General features: G+C 40.4%; 1 protein-coding gene and 1 long non-coding RNA gene across 3 annotated transcripts; one reads left to right on the top strand and one right to left on the bottom strand.

The window, feature by feature from the left end:
* Positions 1–1,134: 1,134 nt before the first annotated feature.
* Positions 1,135–8,858, bottom strand: LOC140069507 (uncharacterized). The gene is made up of 3 exons (XR_011848797.1): positions 8,701–8,858; positions 6,118–6,222; positions 1,135–1,527 (listed from the first exon to the last, which is right to left on the bottom strand). It is a non-coding gene; the product is annotated as an uncharacterized lncRNA (long non-coding RNA).
* CHRNB3 (cholinergic receptor nicotinic beta 3 subunit) lies at positions 1,168–27,078 on the top strand. Of its 2 annotated transcripts, XM_072115301.1 has the most exons (7): positions 1,209–1,227; positions 1,291–1,428; positions 8,768–8,919; positions 16,113–16,157; positions 17,459–17,568; positions 20,022–20,904; positions 26,589–27,078. In XM_072115301.1, the coding sequence occupies exons 2-7, from the start codon at positions 1,371–1,373 to the stop codon at positions 26,724–26,726; spliced, it is 1,386 nt and encodes a 461-aa protein (XP_071971402.1). In that variant the 5' UTR covers positions 1,209–1,227; positions 1,291–1,370; the 3' UTR covers positions 26,727–27,078. The 2 variants fall into 2 exon arrangements, with proteins under 2 accessions (XP_071971393.1, XP_071971402.1); XM_072115292.1 differs by having other exon boundaries at positions 1,168–1,428.
* The last annotated feature ends 336 nt before the right edge of the window (positions 27,079–27,414 follow it).

Raw genomic sequence — 27,414 nt, 5'->3', positions numbered from 1 at the left:
ACTGTTTTGTTAAATGGAGTCTGCAATAAATACCGTAACTAATTCTCAATACACAAGCCATAAAAGCATGCATTAACTTCATAAAAAGCTATATAAAAATGCTTGTGATGCACGCCATACATTTCATCCACTCCTACAGCAATCATGGTAAAGATAAAAAGGATACGTCTTTTACTAAATGGTAAAGGTAATCTGGTGCATGTCAACCAGGCGTACACTTAATGATGGCGTCTTATGGACATGTGTACATCACAAGCATTCCAAGCACACATGATAAATAGAGATCACAAAACATGTATTAATGTGTTGGTCTTTAGACCAGTGCAGAGTAGAACTAAACAGTTCTCTTCTGTGCCAGATTAATCTCATTAATGATTAATCTAGTGCCGTATAAGACTGTGAGTCGTATATTGCACCTCGTATTTGTTGCTATAGTTTGCTGCTACACAAAATAGAATTTTCTGCCACATGGGCTATTTTTTGGTCTGGCCACATCCTTTTTTTTACCGAGGACATGCTCCTTTTGGGAGGAGTTTAAAACATAGTATCAACCAAAGCAAAACTCTGGACAAGGTTTAAAAAAAAAATAGAACCATGTAATACTGTAGAAAATCTTTACCACAGCACATAACTTTGCACTAGTAATTAGATTAGTAGTAGATTACACCCCATGTATCATTGGTCTAATATAGGCAGTGAAAGTTTTGACATCTGTAAGCAAAAGAATTTATTTGGTTCCAGCACACCAAAGAAAATTTCTCTTCATTAAAACTTCATATTTTTATTCCATGTAAATTAAAAACGGCATATGATGCATAGTTCAGTGGTCGTCTACAGTTCTACTTTGCATGCTACTATACATGAGTGAGCTAACTACTCTTTTTCTTGTTTTGCAGTACCACATATGCCCTGTGTTTAGCACTGATGCTCAGTTCCAATACTAATATGCTGCCACATTATGTACAAACAGATACAGAATTTAATGGCCCTGAAGCTAATATTATATGATCTAATAAAACACGCTTTACTATTGTATAGTTTATTAGTGATCAGTTTTCCATATAGTATACTTAGTTTCAGGCCGCTTGGTTAAATAGAGTCATCTCTGAATTAATATTTTTGCTGCCACTTCAGAAGACAGAAGGCATTGGAAAGGTTAAATGAGGCAGGGCTTAGGATCCGGAGATAGGATCCATGCTCGGAGCAGGAGGCAGCTGAAACAGTAAAGTACGCTCTGATGATTTCTCATGCTGATGGAACTACATTAAATCCTTCCTCTGTCTTTTCCAGGATTAATTTGTGGTGTCACATAAATCCGCTCTATGACAGCACATCACTGAGGCTGGGTTTGAAGGCGACTCTAGGAGAATATGATCCTGTGGGCTCCTTGCCTTGCTCTGCTCATTACGGTGTCTTCCCTTAACTCTGGTAAGTGCCTGTAATTGTTATAGTTGTTTCTTACATAGTCCTATGAATGCGACTTCTAGCAGACATCCAGGTGGGTTCTGCTGAAACTCTTATTCTGATCTGAAAGAATGATGTACGGTATATACACTTTAATGGGGTTACATAGGATGAGTAAAAATCTGGGCACAAACCTTCCTTTTTTTTTTGCTTAAAAGAAAGCTCACGTAAAGACATGTGTATTTAAGAGACATTGACAGTGAAGGAGTAATATTCCCTATGAAAAATCATGTTTATTTGGCACTCACATACTGTATAGAGCAGTACACACCTTTACATCTGCCTCTGTCTCCAGAAGCTGGAATCCTAGGCACAAAATGCATACATATATATAAAGAAAGCATATAAAACAAATTTCCTTCAGCCTGAAGCATTCAACTATCATAGACCGCCTGGTTACTACTGATGATTGTGCTTTCATTTAGGACTTCATGGAAATTTGTCAGATGACTATAAAAAACTGAAGTAGAATTTCTTTCAAAATAGCAACCTAGATAACACTGCGTTTTTGTATACACCATGTATAAATTAGAGCATGACTCCTATATTGGAGAATGGCAGCCCATATGGAGGATGCCTGAAAGACACATTCATCACATCTACAAGATAAATACTTCCAATGGCAACGCCTGAAGAAGAAGCAGCTGTGCCAGTGAAGTAACACAACTTTTATTTATCCTAGTAAAATACAAGTCCTACTATGATTTAGGAAAAAAAAGTGAACTGCATTCAGTAGTACACTAACTGAATGTCCCATGACACCACCCATAATAAATATAGGGCATTATTATTAACCATGCTGACAAAGTGATTATGTTCTTATAATATAACAGAACAAAAAGGCTAAATAGATGAAGAGTATTTTTCTATACTAAGGGAAATATAAGTGATTGAATAGTTGTTACAGTGGCAGCAGTGGATTAGGAACGATTGCTACCACTCAGCAGCCATACTAGATTCTAGTGACAAATGAGCCTGGCCAGGAAGCGGAAGTCACATGTGAGCAACTGCTGATTGGCTGCCCAAATGCAGCCATAGAAAAGCCCACAATAGAATGAATGACATTGTCCTATACTTACATCAATGGGAAATGGCTATTTTTGCAAGATTGTGGATTACTTGGTCATCTATGTAGCTTCAGAGTAAGATACAATTGGGGGCATTTATCAGTGATGTCGTGGGAAGAACAGATAAGTGCAATTTCTTGTTACCCCACTTCCACAACTGCCCCCCCTCGCCTCCGCGTCAGGGTGGGTGGGCATTGCCTCTATTATACGCCGATACGTGCAGACACTGGTAACATCGTTGCCTGTGTCCAGTGATAAGCGCTGTGTATGTCTTTGATGCACACAGCGCCAATCACTATTTGTCCGTAAGCCAGATGCAGCCATCAAAAGAGCCACATATGGCTCTTCAGCTATAGGTTTCTTACCCCTGTTCTGAGTGTTTCATGTAAATGTATGACAGCACCCTACAAAAGCCTTATGTGTATGAGTGGCAATTTACCAGTTATTACTATTATGCCCCCCTTCCATTATAGCAGTGTGTCTTGTGAGCAGGCTGCTGTGTAGTGTGGGCTTGGGTCCCCGAACCTGTACTTGAATTTAATTCAGAAGTTTGGGTCAACCTCCCCACCAGTAGCACCCGTTATCACTGCTGGCATTGTGGAGCGGGCACTTAACATATTTTTAAAACATCAGTTTTAGGAAAAGGAGACCATAAAAAACTACTAAAAGGCAAGACCTGCATCATGGCTGCATATACATTCACATAGACGGCAATGGCTGTCCGGCAGCGGTACATGGGGAAAAGATAGAGCATGATCTATGTTTCCCCGCGTGTGCGCCCGTGCACCGCTATTCTCTATGGAGGGGGTCACCTGCTCCTCCTCTCCAGTGCAAAGCCGTCAGGGCAGGCATACGGCTGTGTAAATGTGCCTTAAGTCAGTAATGCTGCCTTTTCTTTTAATAAATTCCCCTTAGCTCCATGTTTTTGTTAACTGATGGGGATAAATAGGTGGTGTCATGAAATTTTTTTTATTAAAAAGGACAGGCCCTTTTCTTCTATTTTCTGTCTATGACTATGGGGGTTGCTATCTTGCCTAAGCCTTTGCAGCAGCATTTAGAAATATGCTTTACACCACTGTCATGGCCATAGGCAGCAATGGTTTGGATCTGTCTAAGGTTTATAAAGGGTTTCTAGACATGCTCTGTGCATATGGGAAGTCATTTTTGGCATTAGTGGAGGCAAAAATGGTGTTATATTGTATTCCTGTCTCCCTGTTTGTGATGTAAATTAGATGATCCCTGCATAGTCTCCTACAGAATAAGCAAGCATTTATTATTAAGTCCATGGTGAAATGTGTAATATATGGTTCTTTTAATGCAATAATAAAATTTACTTTACAGGGCAAATCCCCAAAAAGTGTTCCACTCCCTGACAATCATTAAAATCTATAAAATGCCCCCCAAATCACATTACAATCCTCCAAAATAAAAAATATTGAATACATTGCTACCAGATGTATAGATAATATTGTATGCAGCGCCATTACAATGGTCTAAGCAATGCCTCCCAGAAATCATTTCAGCTTATACAGTGACCCCCTTTAATTAAAACATGTAAGGTGTCTTTCAAATTACATTGTAGTTCCTGGCATGGAATTATTATATAAATTATATTTATGGCAGTTCAGTACATAAATACACCACCAGAACCAAGCTCAATACATAAATACAGCACTGTCGGAGAAGTACAGAGGGCGCCAGATTCATGCAGAATGCACTATACACAGGTATTATTTGTACTGATCTTAGTAAATGTGCCCCATACTGTGCCCCTAAAAAAGAGATATAGACATATACTGTGCCCCATTATAGAGCGATAGATTTATATAGTATACTATGCACCACTACAGATAGATAGATACAGTATATACTGTTACCCATTGCATTCCTGATCCATTCCCATAGTTTGCGGCAGAGCACGGAGCCCCCCCCCCCTCCTCCGCCTTCCCTATCTCACAGGCCTTAGCAGACAATATACAGATTTTATAGGGTTGAGTTGTGGATTGAAACAATGCACTTTTTGTGTGGTATAGATGGGACACGTTTTTATAATGGGCAATTAGAAGCGTCCCCCACGACCACCATTTTTTAATTTAATTTGAGGACATCCACATAAACAAGTTCTCCATCAACAGTTTAAGGATATTTGCTTATACTGGTGTATGAATCACAATTAAATACTTGCGTGATCTCTGTCAGAAAACATCGTTGCTGTATGAGTTAGCATGCTCCAGTAATTCAATTACATTTTCAAGCAGGAAAGACTATGTATGACAGCACTTGATGTTCATTCAGATTTCTTCTGTTGCTAAACACTATGAATAAATAATGTCAAAAAAGCTTCTTCCAGCAAGTATCCCGCCTATACAGAAAGAAAGCAATTTGCTGTCTATATATTACATGCAATGGCGGATCTTCATGTAGGCTGTATGGTCGGGCGCCTGGTGCCTTTGGCTTTCGGAAGGCCCACACCTGCCCGTACTCAAGCCCTGTATGAAGATCTGCCATCAGTCTGAGAAAAAAATCTATACTCACCTTCCAGCTTCTTATCCCCGGCCCCACGGCTCTGTCTCTTAAGGCCCGGGCGCATCACTATCACATCATAGTGTAAGGGCCCCATGGCGCAATAAACTATGATGTCACGCGGGTGCGACACCACCACGTCATTGTGATGTGTATGGGCAGTAAGTAGAGAAGACGGAGCCGCAAGGAGAAGACGGAGCCACGGAGAAGAGGTGAGTATAGATTTTTTCTTTCAAGAGGGCCCTGCTGTGGACAATACATTAAAAAGGGGGCACCTGGGGTGGACATTTTATCAAACAGGCCATCTAAGTAGGACATTTCATTAAAAGGGGGCATCTGGGTTGGACATTAAGTTAAAGGAGGTCACCTGGGGTGGACAATTTATTAAAGGGGACATCTAGGGTAGATATTTAGTTAAAGGGGCCATCTGGGGGTGGACATTTCATTAAAGGGGGACATCTGGGGTGGACATTTCATTAAAGGGGGCCATCTGGGGTGAACATTTAAAAAAAGGGGGCATCTGGGGAGGATATTTCATAAAAGGGGGGTTCTGCTGTGGACATTTCAGTACAGACAACCTTTGGTATTATACCAAACCAAATAGTCAGCACAAAACAAAATGACATTTGTTTTAAACAAACCTTCCCTATCTGAACCTACTCCATCAAAGATTCAATATCACACCAAAAGCATGTGAGTGGAATCCGGTCCATGCATGACTCATCACAACATTATTAAAAATACATTTGATTTTATTGGCAACTACAATCTAAAAAACATGATGAAATTAAAGAACAAAGCAAAGTTAATAGTTACAAAATTCCAGCTAATTCATCTCTACCTCACAAAAATGGTCAGTGGTCTTATATTATCACAGGGCATTTTAATATTATGTACAAACTATTAATTTCACCGTAAAGTGCTAGTGTGTAGAAATGTAAAAATGTTTCTGTGGCTACATAATGGGTACCTTTCTAGTTGATGACTATAAAAATGAGCAGAAAACTGAAAAAAACATATCGGTTGAAATACCCACCGATTTCAATGAGTGTTCAAAGCATACCTCATCTGTACTTCAATAACTTGATTGATAACAGTAAACTTGGTAAAATCCTTCTTTGCCCCGATTTCCCTCCTTTTCTTGCAGTGATCAATATATCTGAAAGCACTACACATCAGAAAGACAAAGAAAGGAGGCAAAAGCTTCTTAGGACTTACTCGGATAATATTTCCCTTAATTATACAACTCTGTACAGTGCAATACTATCCAGGTCTCTTATGAGATAAGTCATTAGAAACTTCTTCTTAGTTCTTCGCTCTCCATTTATAAGGGAGGTTTATTTACACACAGTGGAGAAACGAGAGCAAATCGGATACAGAGCAATAAAATATATAACAAAAGTTATCCTTAGGCAAGTAGGCAAGGCTAGATATCTGCCTAGGTTCCTACCTGGATGAATTGCAATTTCATGGCAATTTAATTTTTGCACAGATTCAGCGCAAAAGCACCATGAAATTAATGTATGCTTCTCCTTGTCTAGATCCTAACACCCCAAGAGAAATAACAAGCCAATGAGCACTTCCATCGCTGATAGAAGTAGGGTGTAAAGATTACAGTCGCATCCCCTGCGACCTTGACCAGCCCAGAGTGACAGGAGCCCACGGCTGTCACAATATTATATAACAGCATCTGCTCTGCACTGGTGCAGCACACCAGGTTTCGCTTATGGAGGAGGACCAGTAATTCCCAAGGCTCCATCTATGCACCTTTAATTGTATCGGCTTACAATACAGTTGAAAGCCGTGGCAGAACAGTGGAAAATGCACTCTATGCTCTGCCACATCGCACAGCAGCGCACATTGGGGGTCATTTATTAAGGGCCCGATTCGCGTTTTCCCGACGTGTTACCCGAATATTTCCGTTTTGCGCCGCTTGTACTTAAATTGCCCCGGGATTTTGGCGCACGCGATCGGATTGTGGCGCATCGGCGCTGGCATGCGCGCGACGGAAATCGGGGGGCGTGGCCGAACGAAAACCCGACGTATTCGGAAAAACCGCCGCATTTAAAAACCGAAAATGTGTCGCATAAGGACCGCTTACCTTCACCTGGTCCAGCTCGGTGCATTCCGGCGCGATGAGTTTACTTTCAGCGCAGCAGCGCCACCTGGTGGACGGCGGAAGAACTACCTTATTAAATCCCGGCCGGACCCGAATCCAGAGCGGAGAAGCCGCCGCTGGAACGCGAATGGACCGGGTAAGTAAATTTGCCCCATTATGTAAGTGTCCCAGCACCAACGTTGATGGTCTTCCTCCATTACTAGAAGAAAACTTGCCCAGTTGCTTTTTTGTAACTGCCCTGCTGCAACAAAGGGAATTTACTAAGAATGAAGACAAAAGAGTGGACATTTATTAAGAATGGGGACCAAAAATGTGCTTCTCAGTAAAAATAGGGGCAATAAGAGGGCACTTACTATGAATGGGGGGCAAAAAGTGGCCACTCACTAAGAAAAAGAGGAAAAAAAGGGGGCATTTATAGAAGCAAAACCAATGAGGGGGCCTGAAACTTAGTCATGGAATGATAGGGAGCACTACTTTAGTATTAGTATGATTATCCAGTTACTCTAGTATTATTGTCTGCTCTCAGGTTCTCCAGTTTTTTTATTGTCTGCTCTCAGGGTATCAAGTATTATTATTGTCTGCTCTCTGGATCTAAATTATTATTAACTGCTCTGTAGATCTGCATTGTGATTGTCTGCTCTGGTGGTCTCCAGTATTATTGTCTGTTCTGGTGATCTACAGCATTGGTAGTCTGCTCTGTAGATCTGCATTGTGATTGTCTGCTCTGGTGGTCTCCAGTATTATTGTCTGTTCTGGTGATCTACAGCATTGGTAGTCTGCTCTGTAGATCTGCATTGTGATTGTCTGCTCTGGTGGTCTCCAGTATTATTGTCTGTTCTGGTGATCTACAGCATTGGTAGTCTGCTCTGTAGATCTCCATTGTTATTGTCTGCTCTGGTGGTCTCCAGTATTATTGTCTGTTCTGGTGATCTACAGCATTGGTAGTCTGCTCTGTAGATCTGCATTGTTATTGTCTGCTCTGGTGGTCTCCAGTATTATTGTCTGTTCTGGTGATCTACAGCATTGGTAGTCTGCTCTGTAGATCTCCATTGTTATTGTCTGCTCTGGTGGTCTCCAGTATTATTGTCTGTTCTGGTGATCTACAGCATTGATATTCTGCTCTGGTGGTGCACAGTATTATAGGTCTGCTCTGGTGGTGTCCAGTATTATAGGTCTGCTCTGGGGGTTTCCAGTATTAGTAGTCTGCTCTGGGGGTTTCCAGTGTTTGTTGTCAGCTTTGGGCACTGCATTAATGGTCTGCTCTGGGTTTATTACTATTTATTGTCTTAGTTTTATTATTAAGCTGTATTTGATTTCTGGGTGGTACTTAGTGCCGCACATTGGTATTTATAATTACTGGGGTGGCATATTTGTAATGTTTGTACATTCTATACTTACCTTTAAGATGTTGTCATGATGCTCATTGTGGGCTTCATGTATCAAATGTATACAGAGGCAGATAACTAGAATATAATATTGTAATTATAAAACTTTATATAGGGCTAAGGATAATAAGGGTCATGTTACCTCATAGGCAGATGAAATGTAATAAAATACAATGAAATGCTGATCTTTGTCTCTTCTTTCTGTTTAGTTTTGTCCATAATTCATCCTCTGGCGGAAATAGAAGATGCCCTCTTACGAAACCTTTTTATGGGGTACCAGAAATGGGTGAGGCCTGTGGAGAACCCTAATAAGACAATAAAAGTAAATTTTGGCTTGAAAATATCCCAGCTTGTAGATGTGGTAAGCAAGAACTATACTTAACGGTCTGTTATTGAAAGGTATTTGTCTTATCAGGATGATATTTAAGCTAGACATATGGCCTTATAGTTGAATGAGCGTATATGTAGCCTAAATGCTGATGATTCTCAATTTCAAATACAAGCATTTCTGTGGACCATGTGCTTGTGAGGTCTGGTGCTTCTTCTATTTGGTAGAACTGTGTAGAAAAGGGTGCAGTACAACTCCTAACTTGTGGTCAGGAGGGCACCACCAACCTCTATAAACTGGACCTAGTAGTGAAGCATAGCACTGTGACTGAGCACATGATAAGTATAAGTGGTTTATTATTTTAATATAGCACCGCCCCCTCCTCTCCCATTCAAAAACCCATTCAATCCTAGCATGTAGCAGTGACATGTGTATACATCATTGGTAAATAGCGTTCTCATGCTTGACATACTTCCATTGATTCCTATAATCAATGTATACAGGCGGTCCCCTACTTAAGAACACTCGACTTACATACGACCCCTAGTTACAAACGGACCTCTGGATATTGGTAATTTATTGTCCTTTAGTCCTAGGCTACAATGATCAGCTGTACGTAGAAAAGTGGAAGTCAGCTCACCTGGAGGCACAGCAGTATATGACCAGGAGTCCAAGCACGGATTCTCTTTTTTCCAAGTCCAAGAAATATATAAAATGCAAATAATCCAGCTCCACGGACACTCCGGTTGTAGATAAAAGCATGATATTTTCTTTATTGAAGTACAAAAAGGAGATATACAACCAAGCAGAGGGAAACACACACAGAGCCACACAAAGCCGTGGCTCTGTTTCCCTCTGCTTGGTGGTTTATCTCCTTTTTGTACTTCAATAAAGAAAATATCATGTTTTTATCTACAACCAGAGTGTCCGTGGAGCTGGATTATTTTTATTTTATATACAATGATCAGCTGTTACAGTTATCACAGGTGTCTGTAATAAAGCTTTAGTGTTAGTATTCATTCTTATGACAACCCAACATTTTTAAAATTCAATTGTCGCAGAGACCAAAAAAGTTATGGCTGGGGTTACAATGATAAAATATACAGTTCCGACTTACAGACAAATTCAACTTAAGAACAAACCTACAGACCCTATCTTCTATGTAACCCGTGGACTGCCTGTAGTTGCTGAGCTTCAATACCATGGATTTTTTGATCCATGACAAAAAATAGTACTGTTTGCTCTAACCTCCTACATCCCATTCAGCTAATCATATGTTCCATATGGGATACGCTTTGCTCTTTGGGTATTTCCTGTGTAAAATAATATATCAGATGTAATTAGACTACACACATTTAACCAGCATTAGACATCATGATAAATTTGGCACATTTTAAGACTACGGTAACTTTCCACTGTCTAATTTTTAGACAGATATAGTAATTCTGCATAAAGTGCCTCTTAGGTTATGTTCTTGCAGATTATCTTTTTGGTCAGATATATTTCGTTATGAACATGTGGGTCTGCACATTCAAAGAGGTTAAGCTGTATAAGGTCTTGTTTTTAGCACAGTTTTTAAGAATCAACATGCTCCTTTTTCCCTTGAAAGTATAATTTTATTCTGTAAAGAAAAATCTGCACTATATACCCAGCATTGAGAAATATGGTAGTTAGAGGCACGTACGATATATTTGTAGTGCAGAATACACAACCAAAACATAACCCCACAAGCCAGCCACGGACTGTTATTATGCTTAATGTGTATGGTGTTACTTTATCTTTATAAAAAGGAAGCTCTGCTCAGTTCTCCAAAGAAGAAACTGCTACAGAGAGAACAAAACAGGAATGCATTCCCTGCAATATGATGAAGTGAAAGAATTGTATTACCTGGGATATACTAACAACATATAAGCCTGTAGGTTATTACTGCGACATGTGCGTCATTCCTGTGCCACTAAGACCAATTCAATATAGAAAAATTGTTGATTGTGTCACTGGCTTGGAAACTAGATATATTACTTGCAGCTCATGTAGCAAAAATAGTAGTTTCTGTTATATTTGAGCAGAATTTGTCTGAAATAAAAACGTGAAGTTGGATATTGTGCAGGCTGTTTAAATATTATACCCTAATTGTACTATAATGTACAGCTCCCAACTTCCCCTGATTTGGGGAGACAGTCCCGGTTTTTAGGCAATGTCCTGACTCCTGGTCCCAGCCCTGACACACTAGAGGTGCAGAGCCCAGATCAGCTCCTCCTTGCCCAGATCAGCTCCTCCTTGCCTAGATCAGTTTTTGTTTAAACAAAAACATTTTTTTACTTACCTTTCAAACATTTCCCCTAAGTCCTGCTTCCTCCTCTCCCTGAGGCTCTGAGATATCTCAGAGGAGAGGGGCAGAGCCAGCCGCGGGGAGTAGCTACCTCCACACGTCTCTATACAGAGACGTGTGGAGGTAGCTCCTTCCCTCGGCTGCCCCCCCCCCCCTCCTCAGAGTCATATTAGAGCCATATACAGAGTAGGAAGCAGGATTGTGGGGGAACAATTGAAAGCCAAGTAAAGCTTTTTTTAGTTTAATACCTAAGAGGGGAGAGGGACCACAATATAAGGGAGGATAGAGGGCCATAATATGCAGAGAATAGAGGATGGAGGTCACAATATGCAGAGGATGGAGGAGGGAGGCTATAGTATGGTGGAGGAGGGAGGCTACAATATGATAGAGGAGGGAGGCCAGAATATGAGTAAGAAAAGAGGCCACAATATGATAGAGGCCATAATATGAGGGAGGATGGAGGACAGGATGCAACAATATGAGGGAGGAGGGAAGCAACAATATGTGGTAGATGGAGGAGAGAGGTTAGAGGAGGGAGGCTTCAATATGAATAGGATGGAGGGGGGAGGGTCTTGAAGAATCATGCCAGACTTCATCCTCGTCAGAGAACGCACCTCGGGGATATGTTTGAAGAGGTATATGATTTGTTTAAAAATTGTCCAGATTGGTCTTTGAATTAGTACTATGAATCCAGAGTTATTGAAGGAGCACAATGTTGCTAAGAACAACTTGAGAAACTATATTAGGTCAAGTTCACATGCGTTTAGAAACCTGGTGGAGGGTCCTTTGTTCATCATGAAATAAATACTGGGGACCATGCCTCAGACAGAAGCCTTATCAAATGTCATAAAAATTAAAATGAAAAGGAGATAGGATTAACCATTAACCCCTTACCGACATGTGACATAGTATTATGGGTGTATGAAGAGGGCTCACGAGCTAAGGTTAACGGTGCGTCGATCGGTTGCTATAACAGCCTCGAATCTTTAGAAGACCCATGGCTGCCTGCTTTTAACCCATCCATTAGAATGTGAGATTTGCACATTGTAATGAATAATGAGAAAAATCCTCATATAGTGCCATACTGTAGTATGGTAGTATATGGTAGGATAAAAGTACCTTAGGGGGGATGAAAAATAGTAAAAAATTTAAAAAAAATTTAAATTATATTATAAAAACCTAAAATTTCAAATCCCACCCTTTTCCCTAGAACTGATATAAATATAAATAAACAGTAAAAATCATGACGCATGAGGCTTCCCAAAATGCCCGATTTATCAAAATATAATGGTTATTCTTAGCATTTAACCCTGTAACAGAAAATAGCGCCCAAAGTAGATAATACTACTTATTTGCCATTTTGAAAAATATAAAAAATTCAATAAAAATTGATCAAGAGGTCTTATAGTCCAAAAAATATTAGGATTGAAATGGCATCAAAAGTCACAAAAATTAAACCCCCCACAGCCCTGTACACTGAAGTATGAAAAAGTTATTAGAGCTAGAAGATTGCAAAATGAAGAATTTTATTTTTTTTACAGGAGGTTTTAATTTTTGTAAAAGGATGAAGTAGACATGTCATTAGGGGCGCTAAGAAAAAGCCGTAAAATCCAGGCCCACAAGAATTTGATGCAAAGGGGGTTTTTCACTTTTTTCACTGCATTTGGAATTTCTGACCTGCTTCCCAGTACAAGTCATTGAATATTAAATACCATCACTATGAAGTGCAATTTGTTACGCAGAAAACAACCCCTTATACAGCTCTTTTCATGGAAAAATAAAAAAAATTGAATAAAAAAATTGAAACGCAAAAAACGAAAAAGGGCCCAGCGGGAAGGGGTTAAATGGGCTTTGTGCTGTTATTTACTAGGAAGAGAATTTACAATAATAACTGATCATCGCCTTACCTAAATCCACACCATGAAAGACAAAAAAGAGTTGTACACCCTGGCTTCACTTCGCTTGCACACGGCGGGCACAGTTGCGGATGCAAGTTTGATGTGCCTCAGTCATCGGACTCGCATTTAGGTAAGTATAAATGTTTGTTTTAGTTTTACATGGGGCCCATGCAGAGACTTGATACAGGCCGATTTTGGACCGTAAGCCACAGGTCCATATGAACCTGTAGTTGGTTTAGAGTTCCAAATCGGCAAGACAGATTCTCTTTAAATAAAATGCTTCTTTGTTCAGATTTTAATGTTATCTAGTTCACACACTTTTTATTATGGGGTTTCAGTGGGCAGGAAACCTGCCACAGAGGCAGGACTATAACTCAGGCTGATTTTACAGGTTATCGGGACATTATAGAGAGGAGCATATCAAGGTTAACTACAATCCCCAGCATAGCCAATATCACATGCTATCATGTGATTGTATAGAGAAAGAGCATTATGAAATGAACTGCAATTGGTAGCATGTCTGTGCTAATATTACAGGTAATTACAGAATGTCATTACAGGGGTTTCATAGCTCCATCTAACATATCCAAAATTCAAAGCAGCCTCAGACAATGGGTTAATCTTGCATGCCCTTGTAAATCTAGTTCCATCCATCAAGACTAATGCAAATTGTTAGTTTCCAATTATCAGACATCCATAGTTGTAGAATGATTGATCTGGATTAGGCCTTCCCCAAAATGAGTGTGTCCAGGTTTTTTCTGGGCGACATACCCTCCACCAAACGCAGTCTAGTACATATGGCAATACTTTCACTCATAATAGTTATAGTGATGTACAGGACAACATAGTGTCATTCACAAAATAAGCCAATAGATGTATAGTGTATACAGTTGACATGATACATCTTATAGTCCATTACATCAATTTGTATGCTGCACAGAAGCCAATTGAGGTGGAAATACAAAGCTTAAGTCTGAAGGAAAATAGGTCATAAAATCCACAGATGTAATTTCTATGTAAACTGATTTGATACGGAGTATGAGGAGGATGATATGGCAAAAAAACCTGAACCGACAAAACATATAATGTGCCTACAAATTTAATGTACATACAATAGTTTGTATTGCCCTCTGGTGAACAGTTTTAACACCTTAGTGTTCAGCAGGATTATATTGGATGCTGAGTGCTGTAAGTTTGTGCTCAGCGTCCAATATATCGGACACTGAGCTGATGCTGGTTTGGCTCGAAATCAGGATCTTACGGGATCTTACAGGCACAGTGTCAGCCTATGCGTGAGCAGGGTATTGCAGGGTATTATCAAGAATAAGAAATCAGATGATTGCTTGTCCATGTCCTATGGCTGAACTAATAAAAAAGTTAAAAAGAAAATCGTAAATAATAATAAATTAATACAAATGCCCATAAACCCCATTAACAGATAAAGAGACATACAATGTGAAAAAAAAGTCAAAATCACAATACAAACCCCACATCACTGTGTCCATAACAACCCATAGAACAAAACAACTACTATTGAACCGGCATGATGAACACTAGAAAAAACTGTTAATAACCCACCAAAACGTATGATTTTTACCTATTTCATCCCACAAAAAATGCAATTAAAAGTGATCTAAAAAACTGGTACAAAGTACAACATGTGCCGCAAAAACAAGCCATTAACCAGTAAAAATGTTATGCTACTTGGAAGATGGCTATTAAAAAACAGATTTTTTTCCCACATTCTGTTTTATTTTTCAAATTTAGTAAATCATAAGAAATAATATATAAGTATGATATCGCCGTAATTACATTGACCCATAGAATAAAGATAACATGTTTATTAGGCTATACGGTGAACTCCAAAACATAAAAAGATTAAAGAATTAATGTTTTTTAACTCCTTCACCCCCCCAAAAAATTAATACATTTTCAACAATAAGGAATAGCAACCCCAAAATGGTGTCACTTAAAAAATTCATCTCATCCTGCAAAAAAAATAAAAATGCTATCACATGGCCCCACTAACAGAAAAACAAACAATTTGTAGCCTACAAAAGGGGCCAATGAGAAAGCTACAATCCACTTTCTATAGGACAAAACTGGCAGCTGCAGGGTGTTCCTTCCCTTCTGCGCCTCGCTGTGCACCCATACAACAGTTACGTCCACATGTGGGGGGTTTCTGTACTTGAGAAATTGCATAAGAAATTTTAAAATGGGTTTTCTCTTATTATATTTTGTAAATATACATTTCAGGGCTTAATGAATGTATTACCGACAAAATTAGACTGTTCTAAATTTCAACTCCATTTTCTTTTAATTACTATGCAGAGCTAAAAGGATAAAAAAATCTTTCTAGTAGTTTCTAGTAATTTGAGGGGTGTACTTTTGAAAATGGAGGATTCATAGGGGAATTCTAATAATTTATATTTCAAACTTATTTAAACAAAATTATCCCAAAAATTTCAATTTAGAAATTTTGTTAAAAAAATGAAAATCTCTGTCTACTGTCATATATGAATAAAAGGTATGGGAAATGTTAATAAGTAACTCATTTTGGTGTTAAACCTATCAGTCTCAAAAGCAGATAATTTCAGATTTTGAAAATGACAAATTTTCTATAAAAAATTGGCAAATTTTAGTTTTTTTAATAAATAAATGCAAAACATATCAAACAAAATTTACCACTAACATAAAGTACAATGTGTCACAAAAAACAATCAAAATGAATTTGGAAAGTTAAAGTGTTCAAAAGTTATAACCATATAAAGCAACACATGCCAGATTACGCGTTAACGTACAAACTGGCTGCGTCCTGAAGGGGTTAAAAAATATTGGGCAATATGCAACCGAGGTACAATTGTGGCCCACAAAAATAACAAATACTTGTGCAAGCACCAAAGCAAATGTGGTCAAATATCTGGGCCAATATGTATTTAATATGATTATTATGCATTATTTCTTGATTTAACTTGCATTTTCATTCATGTTCCTGGCAGGATGAAAAAAAGCAGTTAATGACAACAAATGTGTGGCTGAGGCAGGTAATGGAATGCTCTATTCATACATAGACATTAGTCACATTTACTAACACTTTCTTAGGCAAATTAATGTGCATGCATAGGGGATAACAAGCTGATCGGTATGGATCTGACTGCCTGGACCCCATACTGATCATGAAAACAGGATCCCCAGCAATACGGATAACAGGGGTCCTGTTCTTCTTAATGGGTGGAGTGGTAGGATGAGCACGTGCCCAGTTCAATAGTACTGGAGTGTTGGAAAATGCTCAACTTGCCAATTCATCAATTAGTCAGACCCCTGTTTTGTCGATTGCTGACCGGGAACGTTCTCGCAATGATGGGGATCCCAGCATTCAGACCCCCACCAATCAGATCATTATCACCTATCCTGTGGATAGGAAATAACTTAACAGTTGGTAAACCTCTTTAGTAGGTAATGTATATATAACTTAAATCGGCTGTGCTCCAATGCAAAATCTGAAAGAGGGCCCCATTGGTATTGATGGTGGAGTCAATAGGTACATCCGATCCCTGGATACTTTAGGTTTGATTACGATTTATATGGTATTTGTGAGTATTGAAAGAATTAATATTATTATTCTATTGGTTATTCTTAGTGGTTTAGTCATCATGGTAGATGACTAATGCAGGGGGCTACAGCCATTAGCAAACTGAGCAAGGGGCCACCCCACTCTCCAGCTGAGAAGAAATGAAATAGGATGAGAAGAGTACACGTAATAAATAATGGAGCTGTGCCTCTACTAGCTGGAAACAGCTGATCTGTGGGAGTGCCGCTAGTAGGGTCTCATATGATCCCATAAATAAGTCATCAATATTGATAAACCAAAAAAACTTTTTTAAATACAGGCGGTCCCCTACTTAAGAACACCCAACTTACAGACGACCCCTAATTACAAACGGACCTCCGGATTTTGGTAATTTACTTAACTTTAGCCCTAGGCTACTATAAACAGTTATAACAGTTATCAAAGCTGTCTGCAAATAAGCTTTATTTTTAATCTTGCTTCTTATGACATCCCAACATTTTTAAAATCCAATTGTCACAGAGATCAAAAAAAATTTTGACTGGAGTTACAATTATAAAGTATACGGTTCCGACTTACATACAAATTCAACTTAAGAACAAACCTATATAACCTATGTTGAACTTAACATGTAACATTTACTAGGTTAACCAGTCCTGCACATTAAAAATGACAGCACTTTCTCAGTTTGGAAGCAGACGCTGGCATATCTTAGTAGGTTAGAACATGCTGACAAAACTATGCTGACTATGTTTATTACTTTTGTCTTTACCATAGGAATGGGTGGATTTAAAATTGCGGTGGAATCCTAAAGACTATGGGGGAATCACATACATCAGAGTACCTTCTGAAACCTTGTGGCTTCCTGATATTGTTCTCTTTGAAAAGTAAGAATATAAAGTATAATATATAACATGGAACATGGAAAGAACAATGGGGTGAAATTATGAAGCCACTATGGCCAGACTTTTGTTGCAATTTGCGCCAAAAAAAAATCCTACTGGCCCTTTTATGAAGGCTTTTAGACCATTTTGTCTCTCTTTTTGTAACTTCTCCAACAAGGGGGTCATGGCCCCACGAAAGGGGTCTCCGCAAAAGGGGATGTGGTCAGGTTGAAAATAGTCCATGCACCAAAAAAATTAGACAAGCTAAGAGCAGGCAGTCTTAGGCTGCATTCACACAACTGTATGGGGAATGTATGGGACACATGCCCTATCTTTCCCCGTGTGCACGGCCATGCGCCGTGCATCTCTATGGAGACGGGAGAAGTCACCCCTCCTCCTCTCCAACGTGCCGAACGTACGTGGATGTAAATTCAGCCTTAAACATCACAATAACTAGTGTTGTCGAGCTCTGCACTCTGCAGCTCTGCACTCTCTGAACTAATTTGTAGGAAGAGAGGCGCTTATGGAAACAAAATTGTGACTGACTTGCTATCAATTGCCACTCATTATAGGCACAGATATGAATGTGTAAATGAACTCAAAGAATCCTTGTATCACTAAAGTGTAATTATTGTAAAGTGAAAAAAGACAGACACAATGGGGCAGATTTATAAAAAGTGTCCTAAGGTTAGACTGTGCAGAGTTAGACTAGACAGTCTTATTCTCCACCAGATCCATATAAGTGCCTGGTGCTAGGTGATAAATCTGGTGCAGAATAAGACTTTCTAGTCGTACTCTGCACCTCCTATTAGTTGGCTTACTTTACGCCAGAAAGTTAGGACAAAGTTCTGTCGTGTCAGCAGTATTTTTAGCGCACTGACCTTTTTGGATCGATACCAAGCCCCTTTTGTCAAGTTAATCATAGGAGAGTCAGAAAACTGTCCAAAACCCTTTATAGATGTGGTGCAGACAGTTTTTAGTGCAAACTAGGACAAAATTCTGTTGTGTACAGATTGATAAATCTCCCCCAATATATATAAATATAAAACATATTCTCATATATTTCTATATACAAGGAAATAAAAATGCATAATAATGACTGTTTGGACCATTTGCAGCGGCACCACTGTAAGGGCAATATTGGGCTGGATTAACCTTACATGAACTACAATGTTGCATTAGATGAAAGCCACCCCTACTCCTCTGGCTATTACACAACTTCCGAAGCACTTGTGAAACGCCTCCCTGCTCTCCCCTCTTTCTCTGTGCCAGAAATCTTGTGGCAGCAGTGAATATGAGCACTATGCTGCCAAGAGATTTCAGCAGACAGAAGGAGAATGAAGCGCAGAAGGAGCAGGAAGTGCTTTGGTGGCGTGTAAGAGCCAAAGCCCCAGGGCCCGTAGGTTATTAAATGAGAAATGCAAGTTTTTATAGGGTAAATAATAGATGGGAGATATGACCGTGCTTGCAAGAGTTTTCTGCGTGTTCCTCACAAAAGGAGCCTTGTCTGCAGGCACTGACTTCTTCCTTTGCAATAGTTGCGGTGTGACTTATTAAAAATGTTGACCAAAGTTTACTTTGTAGAAAACAAAGTACAATCCTCTAACAGATGTAAGGGATTAGGTGCGGTATCATCATCTCCTGGGGTAGATGGGCACAATTCACCAGCACACAAGTAAGTTCACTGTCCACCCTGTGCGATTTGGGTATAACTGACCGCAGCCAGTTATAAATCCTAAGCCTTTTTTGGCACTAATTACACATTGAGGTTTCCTACCTCACTAGGTGCTGGCCTACTGCCAGGCACCTCAAAAACCCACAGTAACAGTTCACTGCCACAGCTCCACAGGCCTTTGACATAGTCTGCCTCTTCCCCAGGGTGGAGCCATTGTGGGAAGTCTGCACCAGGTACTTGTGCAGGACTTCCAGTTGGCTGCTAATTAAACTTACTCAGACAGACCCAGCTTCCCCAGGTCTGCCATCTGCTCAGCTTTTCCTCAGGGTACTTACCTTGAAAACATTATCCTTATATCTATACCCATCTGCAGCTGCTTTCAGGACTTCTGGTGTTGACAAGTTAACTCTTGTCCCCTGAGGGCGCCTTCCCATGTGGCGTTTTTCTTGCGTTTTTTAACACATCGAAAACGAAAGTGGGAGGGGGTGTGACCAAAACGCATATGCATTTCAGGCAAACCCCCCTCCCACTTCCCACCAGAAGTGCTGGAGGAAGTCCAGGAAGCGGCTATCAGTGACCTCCAGCTCGTCCGGAGTGGAAAATATACCAAGTAAGTACAATATGGGAGCCGCTATTAGATATTGAAGTTACCCTGGTAAACTTTGGTAATTGTGACCAACAACTTTAAGAGTCCACCAGCATCTGATATTAGTGTGCGCTATAGTTCACCAATTAAGCAACTGCTATGGATAGTTATTGTTGCTTTGAATTTTTTTTTCAGTGCAGATGGACGTTTTGAGGGATCTTTGATGACAAAAGCAATTATCAAATATGATGGTACAGTAACATGGACTCCACCTGCTAGCTATAAAAGCTCCTGCACTATGGATGTCACTTTTTTCCCATTTGACCGCCAAAACTGCTCTATGAAATTTGGATCATGGACATATGATGGCAACATGGTTGATCTTATTCTTCTGGATGCAAATGTAGACAGAAAGGACTTTTTTGATAATGGAGAGTGGGATATCATTAATGCTACCGGTCTTAAAGGGATGAGAAAAGATGGGCTTTACTCCTATCCCTACATCACATATTCGTTTGTTTTGAGGCGATTGCCACTGTTCTATACATTATTTCTTATCATCCCTTGCTTAGGACTGTCATTCTTAACTGTCCTTGTATTCTACCTTCCTTCTGATGAGGGAGAAAAGTTGTCCCTCTCCACTTCAGTCTTGGTGTCACTTACCGTGTTTCTTCTTGTTATAGAAGAGATCATTCCATCCTCCTCTAAGGTGATCCCTTTGATAGGAGAATATCTTCTATTTATCATGATATTTGTAACATTGTCAATCATTGTAACAGTCTTTGTTATTAATGTCCACCATCGCTCCTCTGCAACATACCATCCAATGGCCCCATGGGTAAAAGGACTTTTCTTGCAGAAGCTTCCAAGACTGTTATGTATGAAAGGTCATGTCGACCGATTCTCTTTTTTGGATTCAGAAACTCCTGCCCCATCAGCTAAAGCAAAATTATCTGGGAAAAGGAAACACATTCAGGCAAATGATGGAGAAAAGGTTCTAATTGCGTTTCTGGAAAAGGCTTCTGATTCTATTAAATATATTTCAACTCATGTCAAAAAGGAGCATTTTATTAGACAGGTAAGTGTAAAAGACAGCGAATGTATTGGTAACAGTAACGCACACAGCCATTGTGAGATGTATTTGAATTGTTATGGCTGGATACACAAATGATATTATTAAAAATCGGCAAAGGGTATGTTGGAATTCCCTTGGTAATTGGTGAAGAATCATTCACATTTTGCATAAATTGGCCTGGAGATCTAAAATAATCTTCACAAGTCAATTTGTCTTTTTGTGTATTTTAAAGCCATAAATTTTAAATTCCAACCAGTGTGTTCCCTCCCCTAAAGGGTTTTCTCTTTTAATGTAATCATCGCAATACAAAAAGTAATGAAATTTGTGACCGCTCCAAATTTTCTCCAAAAAATCTTCAAATCAGAGAATAGTTCTATTTTTCCTGAGTCAACTTTAGAGGCTGCAGGTGGAATGTCACTACAGATGCCCCCAGCTACAGTTCTGCTGTCATATTAAAGATAATCTCATATTTTAGATCACTTTACTTCTGTGTGCAGAACCAGATACAGTTATAGCAATAATTATTTAAACCCTGTCTGATTTTGTATGGTTGTCAAACAGTCTATAATTTTAAGGGTAGGTTAATTTTAACATTCAGAGAATATCAAAAATCCAGAAAATCACATTGTATAAATTATATAAATATATGTGCATTTTGCAGTGAGAAATAAGTATTTGATCCCTTTGGACAATGGCAAATCTTCGTATATAGGTAGTATGGGGAGGCACCTGGGGCCCTCGGTTTCCAAGGGCCCAAGCCCACCCAAAGCCATGCCTTATATGAAGATGGCCATCGGGTTCCGCCATCTTCTTCTCTTCTTGCCCGTGAGCATACACTGTGAATGCGTGCGGGCAGTAAGAGAAGAAGACAGAGCTGCAGGAAGAAGAAGCCAAAAGTACAGAGGTTTTTTTTATGGTGGTTCTCATGTGGACATTTCAATAATGGGGGAAAAGAGGATCTCCGCTGTGGACATTTCTTTAAAGGGGGGCTGTAATATGGACATTTCTGTAAAGGGGTGCTCTGCTGTGGACATTTCATTAAAGGATACTCTGCTTTAGACATTTATTTAAAGAGGGCTCTGGCTCTGCAGTTCTGTAAAGGGGGCTCTGCTGTAGAGATTTAATTAAAGGGGGCTCTACAGTGGACATTTATTTAAAGGGGGTTCTGCTGTGGACATTTATTTAAAGGGGGTTCTGCTGTGGACATTTATTTAAAGGGGGCTCTGCTGTGGACATTTTATGTGAGGGGGCTCTGCTGTGGACATTTCATGTAAGGGGGGCTCTGTTGTGAACATTTTATGCCTGAGGGCTCTGCTGCGGACATTTCATGCGAGGGGGGCTCTCCTGTTGACATTTCTTTAAAGGGGGCTCTATAGTGGACATTTCTTTAAAGGGGGCTCTACAGTGGACATTTCAATAAAGGGGGCTCTGTTGTGGACATTTATTTAAAGGGGGCTCTGATGTGGACATTTCTGTTAAAATGTCCACAGCAGAGCCCCTCTTCTTTAGACATGTTATAAAGGAGGCTCTGCTATGGGCATTTCTTTAAAGGGGGATCTAAAGAAGACATTTCTTTAAAGGGGGGTCTACAGTGGAGATTTCATTAAAGGGGGCTCTGTTGTGGACATTTGATTAAAAGGGGCTCTGTTGTGGACATTACATTAAAGGGGGCTCTGCTGTAGACTTTACATTAAAGGGGGTTCTGCTGTGGACAGTTATTTAAAGGAATCTTTGCTGTGGGAACTTACTAAAGAAGGGCTCTGGTATGGACATTTCTGTAAAGGGGGTTCTGGTATGGACATTTCTGTAAAGGGGGCTCTGCTGTGGACATTACATTAAAGGGAACTCTGCTGTGGGCATTTATTTAAAAGGGGCTCTGCTGTGGACACATATTAAAGGGGGCTCTGCTGTGGACATTTCAAGCAAGGGGGCTTTGCTGTGGACATTGTATGCAGGGGGGCTCTGTAGTACTTAAAGTGTAACCGTCATTCTGAACACAAAAAAAAACTAAAATACATAATTCTGCTCCCAGTGTCCCTGGGAATCATTCCTCAAAATATTTTCCCTCTCAGTCCTCTTTTAGTACCTTTTCTGGCCCATAGCAACCATGGTTTCCAGCTCTCAAAAAAATACAATCAGCAAGATGGAGGGGCGGAGCCTGTCTCCTGTCACCTCATCACAAGCGCAGGCTGCTGACCAATGAGACCAGAGCTATCTTACATCTATCTATCTCCTATCTATCTATCTTCTATCTATCTATCTATCTATATCTATCTATCTATCTATCTATCTATCTATCTATCTCTCTCTCTCTCTATCTATCTATCTATCTATCTATCTATCTATCTATCTATCTATCTCTATCTATCTATCTATCTATCTATCTATCTATCTATCTATTAATCTATCTGTATATCTATCTATCTATCTCTGTCTGTCTGTCTGTATATCTATCTATCTATGTAACACTCCAGCACAGCACATGAGGGGAGGGACAGCTTGTAGATTGTCTCCTGCCACTTCCTTGTGTGAGATGATGGGGGAGGGGGGTTGCAGTTTCTGTCTGTGTGGATTATTTGTTATACACAAGTGTAGGGAAAGCTGAGGAGAGAGAAGATGAAGGTGCTTGGTTATTACATTCGTTATGGCTTCTCCTGCACATGAAGCCATAATCTCCTGCACATGGCTGAGTGCTGGGGCAGTGACACATGAAGTGATCAGCTGATTGCAGGGGGAGGGGGGCGTGTCTCCTGTTCCGTAGTCTGGCTTCTTTATGAAGACGGAATGTCCATAGTAACAGCTATCTGAGCAGTCACTGCCATCTAGGGGAAGTCTGCAGAATACAAGAGAAAGGAGAAAGATTCGGCTAACTAATCCAATTGCAAAAGTGCTTAAAATTACCTGCCCTACAACATATCAAAAGTTTTTTGAAATGACGGTTACACTTTAAGTCTCAACATGCAGGCAAATGTTGGTTTGGACACTGGGGGGGCCCTACTCATGTGAAAAACCCAGAGCCCATGGGGCAAGGTTACTAAGAACAGTGCAAATTGCACTATGTGCAGTCTGTCCTGTGTAGTGTGCAGGGGGTGCCAGATTCAGAATTTCTGGTGCATGTTCTTCTTGCACTGCCCCAACAGAGTGCACCATTTTTTTATTGCACTTTTAACATGGGCCGTGCAACACAATTCTGTCGGACTTTGCATGTTAAATTTTGTGTACGGTTCAACTGAACGCCCCCTTCAGAGCGGAAATTGTTGCATGACTATTGCAGCCACGCCACAAAAGGGTTGTCCATGACACAGATGTGTCTGAGACACTTATTAAATACCAGTGCAAGCAGTTTGCACTGAAAAGAATGTGTACAGTCCGACAGGAAACTGGCGCACGACCCTTAGTAAATGTACCCACCATTATGCTTGACAGAGGGGACAGTGTTCTTTGGGTCACAGGCCGCATTTCACTTCCACCAAACATGGTGTATTGAGTAAATGCCTTTAGTGCAGAAAACAAGTTAATTCTGAGAATCTAACTGGCCTGTAGGAGCCAGAAATATTAATTTTTGGAAGAGTGCTGCCACACGTCCCGATTTTGGACCGTTTAAAAGCAAGGGTTTTCAGTCCATTTAAAAACGCATGCGTTTTTGACTGTTTATTATGTGTTTGGCTGGTTTGAACCTGTTTATCTATTAAGATAAACACTTGTTAAACAGTCAAAAACGCATCCGTTTTTAAACTGACTGAAAAAGCATGTGTCAAGGCCGCACCTGCAATCCTCGTTGCGGATCGCGGGCACACCTCCTTGTGGCAAAGCATACCCCCGGCCCGGACTAACCCGTCCACAATCGTCTTACATGCTTCCCGATCGTCTAGGCTGCGTGCATCCCTGCTCTCTAGGGCGCGTGCGCACTGGCTCTCCTGGACTTAAACGGCCAGCGTCCTCCTGATTGTCGTTGGTCACTTGCGGGTTCCTATATAACCCGGCGGCTCCCATCATTCCCCGCCGGATCTTTTCCTAGGATCTTCCATGGTTTCCATACCAGACTTCCCTAAGTGATAGCCATCCTGTGTCTCCAGTTTGCCTCCTTGTACCTGCTGTGCCTCCCAGAGGTGTCTGGGGTCCGTGCCAGCATTACCAGTCTTCCTCCGTGTTCCTGAGATACCAGTGTTCCTGAGTTCCTCCCCAGTGCTGTACTCTCCTGCTGTCATCCCAGGCTCGGACTGTATCCTGCACTACTACCTTGGCTGCCACAGCGGGTTAGTCACACATGTGGAACAACCTGGGGGCACCCCACTGCAGCAAGATCATCCCGCTTTGCGGCTGGCTCTGGCCAAGAACAAGTGCCACTTAGACTCCCAGATCGCGGCTAGCATCATCTCCCGCGGTGGTCCAGAGACATGACAGCATGCTTTAAAACGGTCCAAAAACGGTACGTGAGGCATCATCCATAAGGGATGAAATATTTATTTCTCTCAGAAAATGCAAATAAATTTATGTGAATTTATACTTGTGATTTTCTGGATTTTATTTTTGATATTCTGAGACAGTTCATCTGTTTGTCAGTGGGCAAACTTACAAAATCAGCCAGGGATCAAATAATTATTTTCTTCACTGTACACAGCCAGGTTGACATAGCTAGTTGTAAGGCTGCAATCACACTACAGTATGGGGGACGTATATACGGCCGACGTATATGCGGCTGATATACGTCCCCCATACACTTCTATGGGCTCGCGGCGCCCTACGGGAGCGGTACGGTGCAGCACACGTGCAACACCGTACCGCTCCGTAGCCCGGGAAAAGATAGGTCATGACCTATCTTTTCCCGTATTACGGCGCCGCAGCTATACATCGCTATGGAGAGGGGCGGGGGTGAGCTGCGCTCACCTCCTCCTCCTCTCCCCGCGCTGCAGTGTGCCCGCTGTGCTACGGTGCGGCGGGCACACGGCAGTGTGCATGTAGCCTAAGTGTGAGCTGCAGATCTGGTTCCCACCTTTTCAAATGAAACTGCATCAAAATAGGGTGCAATGCTTAGGGGGCATATTTGGAACCACATTTCCTGTATAATAGTGCTCCCTTTCGGTTGAAGATACATTTAAACACTATACAATTTTATAACACTAGTTATACAATTAGTTTAGTGTTAAAGAGGTTGTCTGACTTTTTAAAAAATTCTGGAGGTGGGCGCTCCTGGTCTCCCGCGCTGCCATTTGTGTGAGATGAACCTTTGCTCTGACAACTTTTGCCCGCTTGGCACAACACCTGATACAGTGGACAACCCCTTTAACATGTTAGGTATATAATTCAGTATATTTGGTTTCACTATTCAGCCATCATGATCAAGCAGCAGTTTTATTGTATGAATAATAAGCAACATTTCAAATATCCTTTATTCTCCTGCATTTTCTTTACAAATTTAATGAATGTTACAAAGATAGAAGAGCTTATGACATCAGCAGACTACACAGGATTTGTTTGTTGTCTGTTGCCATGGCAGCTGTGGACATAAACTCATAGGAAATCTCTATCTAGGACTACTAGTCTGGTTCAGTTATTTTTCTAATTTTGGATGCACTTGAGTAATTTAAAATTTTATATATATATATATATATATATATATAATTTTCTATATATATACTATGAGAAATGAGCAGCATTCTCATAAATGTTCCTCTCTTTTATTGCAGGTTGTACAGGACTGGAAATTTGTGGCCCAGGTCCTGGATCGCATCTTTCTCTGGCTCTTTCTCACTGTCTCCATCACAGGCTCTGTTTTAATTTTCACCCCTGCTCTAAGGATGTGGCTGAATAGCTACAACGTCTAATCCTGTCACATCATTCGATATATTTCAGACTAGTCCTTGCAGATCTCTGCTGACAGCTGTAGCCCTGTCATGTCAACTTCACTTTGTAGCAATCAATATCTTATGTTATATTCAGCCAGACCTATTTCTTTAGAGAACCACTGTCAGATAAATGCATGTCTCAGATCAAAACATCACAGACTCCTGACCTCTATACTATCTATCTGTTCATTTTACTGTTTAAGTGCTTTATACCCATACTAAATTTATAATATTTTAAAAGAAAAAGGCGAAATATTAAATGGTTAGATAAATATTGAGATAATAGAAATAAGGCTGCAGCATTTTCCTGCAATGGAAAAATATGGTACGAGATGATACATTCATGATACTTACATTTCAAGTCTCCACTTTTCAAAGAGAAAATCTAGGATGTTAAAAGGTGGGGAATAGAGATGAGCGAGCACTAAAATGCTCGAGTGCTCGTTATTCGATTCAAACTTTTCCCGATGCTCGAGTGCTCTTTTCTAATAAAGAGCCCCATTGAAGTCAAAGGGAGACTCAAGCATTTTTCAAGGGGACCAAGGCTCTGCACAGGGAAACTTGGCCAAAAACCTAGAAATCTCAAAAAGTGATGGAAACACCACAGAAATGGACAGGAAACAGCAGGGGCAGCATGCATGGATGCCTCTGAGGCTGCTTAATCGCA

The sequence above is a fragment of the Engystomops pustulosus genome, chromosome 1 (assembly GCF_040894005.1).
Source record: "Engystomops pustulosus chromosome 1, aEngPut4.maternal, whole genome shotgun sequence".
In the NCBI taxonomy this organism is placed as follows: Eukaryota; Metazoa; Chordata; class Amphibia; order Anura; family Leptodactylidae; genus Engystomops; species Engystomops pustulosus.
The sequence above is the reverse complement of the archived record's forward strand: the minus strand, read 5'-3'. Positions and strand labels throughout refer to the sequence as shown.